This window comes from Pinus tabuliformis, chromosome 9 (assembly GCF_031772625.1).
Source record: "Pinus tabuliformis cultivar Carrire ecotype Pingquan chromosome 9, CPIR1, whole genome shotgun sequence".
NCBI classification, from domain to species: domain Eukaryota; kingdom Viridiplantae; phylum Streptophyta; class Pinopsida; order Pinales; family Pinaceae; genus Pinus; species Pinus tabuliformis.
The window spans coordinates 564,776,250-564,787,722 of record NC_142307.1 but is presented as its reverse complement, the minus strand read 5'-3'; the positions used below and the strand labels follow the sequence as shown (position 1 = coordinate 564,787,722).

At 32.8% G+C, this 11,473-nt stretch overlaps 1 protein-coding gene across 2 annotated transcripts; it reads left to right on the top strand.

The window, feature by feature from the left end:
* Positions 1-9,911: 9,911 nt before the first annotated feature.
* Positions 9,912-11,222, top strand: LOC149149775 (heavy metal-associated isoprenylated plant protein 12-like). Of its 2 annotated transcripts, none has more exons than XM_089441127.1 (3): positions 9,912-10,291; positions 10,369-10,444; positions 10,528-11,222. In XM_089441127.1, exons 1-3 carry the CDS (start codon positions 10,283-10,285, stop codon positions 10,869-10,871), a joined length of 429 nt encoding a protein of 142 aa, XP_089297253.1. In that variant the 5' UTR covers positions 9,912-10,282; the 3' UTR covers positions 10,872-11,222. The 2 variants fall into 2 exon arrangements, with proteins under 2 accessions (XP_089297253.1, XP_089297255.1); XM_089441129.1 differs by having other exon boundaries at positions 9,917-10,291; positions 10,549-11,222.
* The last annotated feature ends 251 nt before the right edge of the window (positions 11,223-11,473 follow it).

Sequence of the window (11,473 nt, the reverse complement as noted above, 5' to 3'; positions counted from 1 at the left end):
AGCTTCCTCTGCAACATCGTCAGAAATAGTTGTACTTTCGGAGTCAAAGGATATATCAATGTCCCTTTGACCAAGGGTGAGAAGATCATAAACATTCACATCATTTGGTGGAACCAAGTGAGAGAAAATCTTCCATTATTGAAAATCATCTTCAAGATTCGTTTCCTAGTTAGAAAAATCACCATCTTCTTCATCTTTAATATTATCTATAATTGATAGATTTTGATCAACATGCCATGCTCAATATCAAAAATTCCTCCAATTTTCAATAATAATTTCAGCTGAAACATCATTTTCTGCAGGAATGTCACGAAATGGCTTGTACAAGAGAAATTATTTCCAACAAAAGGTTTCAAATTCCTTTGAAGCCTCACCAAGAGTAAAATAAAACCTTGGTCAGACCCGAAAAATAACATGAACATCTCTAGGCTTCAATGGATCTTGTTTATGATTGCTATCAAATGTCCAATATCTTGTTGTTTCTATCAAAGATAGATGTTCAAGCAAAAAAGGTCCCTTCTTATAATGTTGAAAAAAAGTATTTTCAGATGAACATTGCAAGCCATCCCTTAAGATTTTCCTAAAAACCTTTCTTCCAACATTTAAGGAAACAAATTTCCCACTACAAACAACAAGAGGTAGCTTAAGCAACATATGGCACCTTCCTTGTGCTCCAATGTCATGGTGAATAGTCGTTTATGCAAGAAACCTTCCATATGCACATAAACCAGGATCCTGAGAGCCAATAGAATTTGAAATTCTAGTTAACATATAATGATAAATTTCAGACATTTTTTATTCTTTTGATGCTTACTTAGCAATATATTTCAAGACAGCATAGCGAGAAAGCACTAGATGCCAATCAACATTTGCACGCCACATTGTTATAAGGTCAATGTTATGTACATTAAGTCTGTCATCATTTCTTACTGGCTCATATTTTTTTCTTCCTTGATCATCTATGAACAATCTTGATTCATTACAAAGATCCCATGGAGAATTGTACCGACATGTCAGAATAGTGCCCTCTTTGCACAAACAAGAATCTACAATACACTTTGTGTGCCTTTGGACACAATTTAACAATTATTTGTAATCATTATGAGGATTTCAAGAGAAAATATGACCAATATTCAATAGGCAAGGGTCATCATTGAGGCTTCGTGGAACCATTATGTTGCGATGATGTATGTCACGTGGATTCCATGTAGTTACATATTTTTCAAACAATCTCTTTGCACACTGTACATTAGAACCATTTGACTAATCAAGTCTTTCCATGTCAGGAGCGCCTTCTAACCATAGAAAACCATAGATATGTGCTGAACCGCTATGTTGTCACTCATATTTGAAAAAAATGAAGATATAGTTACTACAAACAATATAAATAGAATCATAATAAAAGTTGACAAAGTATAGAAAACAAATTAAACAACACAAACCTATACTAGAAGTCTTTAGCTTTAAGATATTTTTGGATAACTTCCTCTCGAAAAATATTGAATCTATGGTGCATAAATGTGGCAACAATATGAGGGTACTAGATAACATTCCCAATTTTCATATGATTCTCATTTAAAGAACGAGAATGTGAATGTATGGGCATGAGGTTATGCAACTCTGGCAACTTTCTGTCAACTGCACTCAAAGTAAGAAATAAATATGGACATCCTAATTGAGTAATCATGTCAGTCAATGCAACTCAAAAATTAGTCCAGTATGCCCTTGTACCTCTAAGAGAGAAGCCAAACTCCATAAGATGCTCAACCAAATTATTATCTGGTAAATGAAATAGTTGGTGACACAACTCTTCAATTGTTGTAGGTGAGTTATCATGTAAATGTTTCTTTACAAAAACTACAACAATTTCTTGGCTTCGATGTTGCATTATCATGTTGAATAGGTAATATCGAAAGTGAGGATGGCTTCCAAATCTCTGATCATAGCACCTAAGAAGATGCAATGCATACTCATGAAGTTGAAAAATACAAATATGTGGTTGCAACCAATCAGCATCACCAGTGGGGAACAATGTTGAGAATTCCATATCTAATAACCCCTCTGTATTATATTCATTCACTGGAGAGCTTCCAATATTGGGCCAATCCATGTCTTGAACATGTAGAATCAACATTATCAAGAAATGGTCTAATTTCTTCCACTTCTCTTCGTTCGTTTGGTAGGCGAGGAACAAAAGAAGAAGGATGAGAGGGAAAATGCTCAACATGCAACCCTTCATTATTAGTTTCATTGATCTTAGATTCTTCAATATCACAATCAACAAATTTAAGCCCGGAGGAGACATTTGTTGATCTTTCGAGCAAAGAATTCACTGAGTCATAGTCAATTACAACATCTCGATAATATTTATCATGTTGGATTTTGAAAAGAAATGTAGCCATCACTCGAAATATTTTGACATAACATTCATAATATTTAGACTGAGCGACATGTCTCCTCACAATTAGAAAGTCAATATCTTCAACATGTTGGGGAAGACTTTGTACAATTGTAGAAATATCTTGAGGAAAGATTATTGTATGACCACTATACTTATATTTCCCACCTCGATCATGTATCACTTGCAAAATAGGATTCGCACGTGCTATTAGAATTTATCCAACTTGAGTAAGGACTCTTAAAATATGAGGTTGCTCACCAGGATCCATGTTATTAAATCGAAAAAAACGATGGTCTCCTCTTTCACTCTTACATCGTCTGCAAACAGGTCCTTGAGAATGTCTCAAAACCTAGATTCTGGGATATGATTCTTGGCAAATGTGACACATTTGGACAACTAACAAGTTTTCTATCTTTGCTCGAAATATTTTATGCACCGCAATCATGTTTTCATCAAAATGAATATAATATCTATTGGCCGAACCATGTTGAAACCATTTGGAAGAGTAAAATTTCTTCTAAAATGTACTTCATCTTCAGGAACATTAGATTCCCTTCCCAAATTTGAAGCATGTGGAATGGATCTATCACAAGGTATTTCAAAATTTATGGTCTGCATTTCATGAACCTCAGATTATGTAAAGGTCTCTTTGTCATAAAATATTTTAAAATTTAATTTCCAACTAATTATAAATGAAAAAAATGAAAAAGAATCAAATGCATTCAAAATTTACATTTGTGTCTTGATGTGGATGAGGGTTATGAGATGATTCTCTTGGCTTCTAACATCAGTGGATGGGAGATTTTGGGAGTTAGTTTCTATGCCTCTATTCAAATGAGTTGTTTCATGTTTCAAAAAAATAAAATATGTTATAAAATTAAATGTCCAACAAATAAAAATTCAAAAATGGAAAACAAATCAAATACATTGAACATCTACATTATTTTTACAATTTGATGTTTTGGATTCCAATTATCCAACCTAATGAGATGAAATCATGTTTTCTCCATAAATGGTTACAAAATACAATTTCCAACCAACAGTAAATGTTAAAATGAGAAAAATATCAAATGCACTCAACATTTACATTTGTTTGGCAATGTGGATGAACGCTATGAGATGGTTCCTCTTCAATTCTATCCTCAATATATGGAACATATATGAAGTTAATTTGTATGCCTCTATTGAAATGACTTGTGTCATGTCCGAAGAAAATAAAATATGCCATAAAATTCAATGTCCAACCAACTAGAAATTTAAAAAATGAAAATAAAATCAAAAAAATTGAAAATTTACATTAGTTTGGCAATTTGATCGAGGAGAATGCATACGAAGGTCATGCCATGCTTCATCTTCACTTCTAAGATTAGTAGATGGAACGCTTCGAGAATTAATTTCCAGACCTCTATTAAAACGAGTTGTATCCTATTCCAAGAGAATAAAATAATTTATAAGTTTAATAAACAAAAATTTGTAAAGATAGGAATGTAATAAAACAACAACTATTGCATAAAAACTCAAAATATCACTGTGTTGCCTCCATTGTTCCACGCAAAATGCTATCGGTGATGATTGATTCTCTTGTTGGGACCAAATTACTTTGAGAAGCGGGATTGGAAGATCCGATGTTTTGAGCAACTGGCTCCAAATTATCAAACAAATGGCCAAGTAAACTATCATCCAAATCATCACACACAATGTCATAATTACCTACAACATGGATGTTTTGCAACCTTTGGCTATCAAAACATGCAATTGGACACACGGAAGGGTTAGGGTGGACATTTTCATCCACATTATTGACATGTCGTTCTTCCCGATTGCAAGATGTTTCCCCAAGGTTATGAAAATTTTGAGGAGAGCATTAAGCAACAAGATTATGCTTACGAGGAGCATATCCTAATAATGAACTATCAACAAGAAATGTTCTTTCCATTATATCATCTATTGTACGATAATTATGAGGAATTATAAAATCATTTTCAAGAGTGGCTTCACTCGTTTTTCTATGATATGTAGCTCTCTTATGCTCATTTATGGCATCCTTATTTTGTTGATACCGTAAACGACGACTTTCATTAGACCTCTCACGTGATTCTGGTGAAAAATTTTGTTTTCTTGTATGCTTGCTTGTGCCTTCAGATGACATGTCTACAATGAATAATAAAATATTCATTATGGAATCATAAACATGGAACATAACAAATATCTAATATAAACAAACACAAAATAATGAAAAAGGCACAAGTTTTTTTTGGAAATCGTAAAAAAAATAAAAAGTGTATATGTTATTTTTTTCCAACCATATAAACTTATCAAAATGTATAAGGATTTTTCCAAATGGCTAAAAACAAAAACGAATTTTTCAAAATGGCTAAAAACATAAATGAATTCTTCCAAATGGCTTAAACAAAAAATTCTAAATTTACATGTATCATATTACAATCAAAATGAAACCCATACTATTGGCACACAATACTCTAAGAATTATATGACTTGGAAGTATATCTAAAAAATTGGAACTATATACTATCAAAAGATAACTTCAAATATTAAAATGTACATAAACATATAACATTGTTTGAGAATCAATGACAAAAACCAGTACAAATAACATGTATAACATAACTCATAGCAATTATAATTATACAAACAGAGAAAAATGTGTAACATCAAGACACATTTACATGTAATTAAGAAAATTTTAGGGGAAACAATATGAAATATTTTACATCATAAAGATCGATACAAACATAATTTTAAAGTATTACCATAAACACTCATAGTATGTATAGAGACAAGAATGGTAATATTTATAAGATCTCCTAAGAATACTAATATCCTAAGAATCCATATCCATATCCAATGGTGGAATCTCATCAACAGAATCCGTACGGGGAGAAATTGCAAAAACATTTCCATACTCAATCAAATCATTGTAATCCTCCAACGTTGGGTACGAAAACTGAGACATTTGTTCATTAGTTGAATTATCAATATCTATTGGAAAACATATGTGAGTCATCATGTCATATAATAGAAAAGGAACTTCATTGGAGTTGCACATAAGAGCTAAACCATGGACTGTTCGAAATGGAAGATAACTAGGACATTTGCTATTTATATCTATAGAAATTTCTTCCAACAACTTCGATCTGAAACCCCAATCATCTTCGAAGTAGTCAATTCTTCGTTCAACACACGGTTGACCAAATTGGAAATGATCTAGTTCTTCAATTGACCATACAAAAGTGGAGCCATCATTGATAAGGCATATCAACTGATCTATGTACATTTCTAATGACATACACCATATGTCATTGATTGTAACAAATGAAAAACCCCATTCTTTTAAAACCAGTAGATTGCATACCCGTACCGAGGATAATCTTCATACTCCTTGTCCAGATAAAGCCAAAACAATTTACTTTTATAAAACACTACATTCTGAGGGGTTGAAGTGCCACCAAATGGAATAGTAGCCCTTTGCCATAACCTATCAAGACTACTGCAAACATAAAATTTACACTGCATTATGTCATACATATGTTTTAGAACAACCCAGTCATATTTTCCGCTGCTTACATTTTCCAATAATGAAAAGAATCCTCAGTCTCCAATGTGTATTGGCCCTATGTTTTTAAATGCCTTTGTAAATGGATTCATTACAAATAGTTGTGTGTATGGGAGCATTCTGTTGGTAAGGATAAAACCACCATTGGTCCAACAATAGACTCTACTCTGTATCTTGAATCTATGAATCACAAATGAAATTGAGATATGTGCCCATTTTGATTAATGTATTGAGTAGAAAAACAATTGTCTTCACTATTGAGGAAATGAACCAGAAATCCAAATTCATTCGTAGAGACATGCTTGCAACGTAACAGGAAACAAGAGTTTTGCAAAAAATTCTTCCATTTCTTACAAACAGTGCTAAACTTTATCACAACAGATAAAGGGAGTCAGAGGAAGAAAATTTCAAGAATTTCGAAAGGAAGACAACTCCAAATAGTTGGATCCATGATCAAACAATGAAATCACCTAACAGTAAAAAAAAAACACATTTGATATCAACAAAACAATTTAATGTTGAATAAAATTAAAAGTAACATACATACATAGAAAAATGTCACATATACACATTGTATAAAATCAAATGAGCGATCATAACATTATTACAACATCGAACACAATTCCACAATGTTTTAAACCCAATCTCTATAATCCAAGATTATTAATATTAGTAAACCTATAATTATGTTTATATTAAGGTCTATGTTTATTATTGATGCTATAATGTTTCTACAAATATATTTATAATATCAAATAAGAACAACTCATTAGGTAGGTTGCCATCAAGGACAAAACCTAATTCATAATGCCAACAAAAAATTGCCTAGAAAACACCATGTTATCTTTTTGTTGGACTACAAAATTTTCCATTTTGTTAAGCATAAAAAATGTTAATGGTTGTGTAAGAGTCAAATTTTAACTAATAAAAAATAGTTGGGAAACAACTTGGTTTTTTTTCTTGAGATTCAAGATCACATGGCTACTTGTTTTCTATATTAGTGAATTTATTTTAGTTAAACGTTTTAATTATGTATGTAATGTGAATCATAATTAACTATTGTCAATTGTGATTAGATGTAATAACCACCTAAATAAGGAATAGTCTTTAAGGTATAATAACCACCTAAATAATTTTTGGTTGGAATTTGACAAATTTTTGTTGACTCAATCATAACGAATCCAGAAATATCAAATAAAAACTATAATAATAAATTTCTAAAACAACGCATTCTTATATTTTAATTTTTTCATATTTAAAATTAATTTAAAATTGTTTTATTTATTTATTAATAAAACAATAAATTCTTAATATCACAAGATAATCCCTGCATTCATACCACAACTTAATCATGTACTATATCCCACAATACCACAATTTGTCGGAGTTGTCTATAATTCGACTTTTTGGAGATAATCCGGGGAAGGAATTGAGGTTAAATCTTGATTTGTTGCAGTTAAAATGGTTTTTTAACTGCATATTTGGATTCAGCACCCTGAAAAACCCCTGGGACGCTTTCATTGTACAGAAACTAGCTATCAAACTTGTGATTCCAATAAATTCCTGCCGGATTTCGATCGGAAAAACCCGCCGGAAAAGCTTTCAAAAAGTCGCGTTATGACCAACTGCCAATTTGTCGTTGTTATCCCCTCACAGAGCTTTTAAGAGGAACACGTGACCATCCATAAATTTCGAAAGTACAGGTTATATTCTAAAAGCTACCATCCGAGTACCCCAGTTACGTATGGTCACGAGTTCGATCCTGACAAGATGACCCCTGCACATCTACAGCGGCAGTAGTTGAGTCATGTGGTTGCGGCTTCTTTAATTGAAAGAAACTATAGTGAAGCGCGTTCAGCGCTGAGAACATATATGCCATGTAAAGAACCGCACCAGGTGGACCTCCTCCTTTGATAGAGCATCAGCGTCTTTATTGAATGCACTGTGATAACAGTCTCAGAATTTTTATTTAAGTTTATGAGAATTTTTATAAATTTGAGGGTAAATACTTTTTTTTTTTTTTTTTGCTTCCTGAAAACTGTTTACTACGACATGTACAATCAATTTTATATTAAGTGAACATAGCAGTGGGTGTGGATGATTATTTAGGTTAAAGAGCATGCACAACATAAACTGTTTACTACGACATGTACAATCAATTTTATATAAGTGAACATAGCAGTGGGTGTGGATGATTATTTAGGTTAAAGAGCAGGCACAACATAAATGTATTTGTTAGTTTTTGTAATTTAATAATTTGAAAATATATATATGGTTTGTTAGTATTAATGAACTTTAATTAATGTACTAATAAACTCTAATTAATATAAATAAATTAATTAATATATTCACATGTCAAAACTCTCAAATCACTCTTCCGTCTTTTTCTTTCCTTCGTTTGTTCGAATTGACGGATACAGTGAATTCAGTGAAGAGTTACTTCAGAGAAGAGTCTCTATTCCCACTATCACCATCTATTCGTGCAGTCCCTCTTTTAAGATGGCTGTTCCTATTTCGTAGACTATAAAAAAAGTAGATGCTGACTGATATGTCAGGCATTTACTTTTTGTCTTTTTTTTTAGGTTGCTATCTAGATTCACGTGCTGTGAGAGAGAGCGAAAGATAAATGCCTGGCATGTCAGCCAGCATTTACTTTTCTATAGTCTACGAAATAGGAGATTCCTTTTAAAATATCACTTTTTAAGCGATACAACTTTGGAGGCCTCGGCATTCACGCGTTTGGAATCTGGGTTGAGGAGATTGGGATTACCGTGTGAAAATATACACTAAGCCCGACATAATTACTACGCCAGCGGTAATTCCGTGGAGTGCAAGTTCCAGAGTTGATGCACCGTAATGGGTCAAGCATTCATTGAAGAATCAATGTGAATGGTAATTTTGGTCAAATATGTGCCTAGTTTAAACAGGTCAAAATCAGGTTACAATTTTGATTTAGATATATATATATATATATATATATATATATATATATATATATATATATATAGTATTTTGAAAATATTTTGTGGAAATTTTAAAAAATTTAAGTTATAGCTGTTAAGTATCAAGATTGGGTGTTTCAGGTCAAAATCAGGTTACAATTTTGATTTAGAAAATATAAATATATATCTATATATATATTGAAAATATTCTGTGAAAATTTTAAAAATCTAAGTTATAGCTGTTAAGTATCAAGATTGGGTGTTTCAGTTATTTTTGATGATGTTGAATTTATTTTTATCATTAAAAAATGATTACATTTATAATTTAAAAAATATTAGAAATTTTGATATATTTTGAAAAAAATTGATGAAAATTTTAAAATATCCAAATTATACCCAACAAGATTCATGATATTTGGTGCCTAAAAATTCTTTGATGATGCTAAATACATTTTCACCAACACGTTTATAATCAATTTTATTGAAGATTTTTTAACTAAAATTTTTTATTCTTAATAAAACAACGCCACCTTATATAAATAATTTACACAAGGTTGGAAGTTATGTAATCTGTGACCTAACAATGGCTTAAAGTTCAATTACTAAATTTATTTAATAATATATCTTCCATAAATATTTTAATAACCTTTTTTCCATTCCTGACTACCATGCATCACCAATGTACGTCGGATTCTATAACATGCTTAAACCGAAAGCCATTCCATGTGAAGAAGATGTATTAAATTTTTCATTATTCTTAATGGATATTTACCAAATGTGAATCCAGAGGTTTCCTATAACACCATAGCCAATTTCCACACTCATGATTTACAAGGATCTCTCAGCCCACTGCGCAATCAATCATTTTAACATAGAATTGACATCCCATTCCACAATCAACCATCTTAATATAGGATTTTTAAACCTAGAATTGACCTATAAAATAGCAGTTCATTATAATATTGTTATTTCACTATAAATTAAATAAAGTATAGTGAAATATTAATATAGATTTCGATTCTTCGTGAAAATTGGGCGCTATACTTATTTCGATTAAGAAGAAATTGTTTTGTGTCGCCGTTCGCCTTCCAGGAACTTGGAAGCGCTTCTGAGCATCACTGGCTCACATTAACTGCGCGACACGTTTCCCATTACGCTTCAGGAAGAGTTCCTCAAAATAAAATCCCTCAGTCCTTTAACGGCCACCCTTGCCATTCCAGAACATCAGGGACTTGCTAACATCGCGAGCGCGTTTCCAGGGCTGCGATTAATTTCTTGAGGCCTCTTTGACAGTGGCGCTTGCAGAAAGTGAAGGGATTTGTCGACAAGGTTTCCAGTATTACGACTTCCCGGCAGCTGTCAAAGATGTCACAGGTAGGCTAGCAATTATTCATGTCTCATTTTATCTTGTAAGAAGTTATTTGACCTGTATTATGCCTGTGATTTTGCAGAAAATGGTGTTGAAAGTGGAGCTAAATTGCGAAAAATGCAAACGGAGAGCCATGAAGACAGTTGCAGGGATTCAAGGTGAAGTCCCCGTTTATTTATTATGTACTGGAGTTAGGTTTCCGGGCTTTAGGGTTGCAATAGTTTGTGCTAAATCCCAGCAGGTCTGTGGATCTCCATTGCAGGTGTGGTCTCTGTGGCGGTTGATGACACGGACAAGAAGATGACTGTAATTGGGGACGCAGATCCGGTGTGCGTGACAGCTAGTCTCAGAAAAATCGGATTCGCTGAATTGGTCAGCGTCGGACCTTCTAAAGAACCCGAGAAGAAGCCTGATGACAAAAAGCAGCCCGAGAAAAAGCCCGATGACAAAAAGCCGCCCGAGAAAAAGCAGGAGGCGTCACAACCGCATCTGACTTATGTTATTCTTCCGACAAGCTGCCATCACTGCTGCCACGAGACTTACTACTTCAGCGACGAGAACCCCAACGCCTGCCGCATCGTCTGAATTTCTTGACTCATCTTTTTAGTCAATAATTGTCTCCTGTGACTTAGTAGTATTCATCTGATCTGCATGTGTAAATCGCTTTGAATTTGCCTTGACTTTGTTTGGATAGCTCTCACCAAGGTTTCCCGCAATCTCCGCAGGAACCAGGAATGATTTAGTAAGTTCTGTCATTTCTATTTCGGAGAAAAATGAATGAGATCAAGGATATATGCATATGGATTTGTAGCCTCCTCGGATGCAGATTCAGCTCTCTTTGCACGCATAAATTAAAATCTGGGATTTTATTTGTTTGGGATGAAGATCACTTTTGTTTGATTAATTAATTAAAATGTTGTATGAAGCTTAATTTTTTGGGTTTATTTTTCAGAGGGAAAAAATGTGTTTTTTTCATTGATAATATAATAACAATACATATTCTGAGATATAGCTCATAGATTCATTATATCTCAATTGTAATTTAAATTCTGAGATATAGCTCATAGATTCATTATATCTCAATGGTAATTTAAACATGTTTGCTCCAGATTCTGTGCCTTTTCTGTATTTCCCTCTCTATACATATATAAAGCTTTATTCTAAGAGCATTTATATTAACTGTCTCT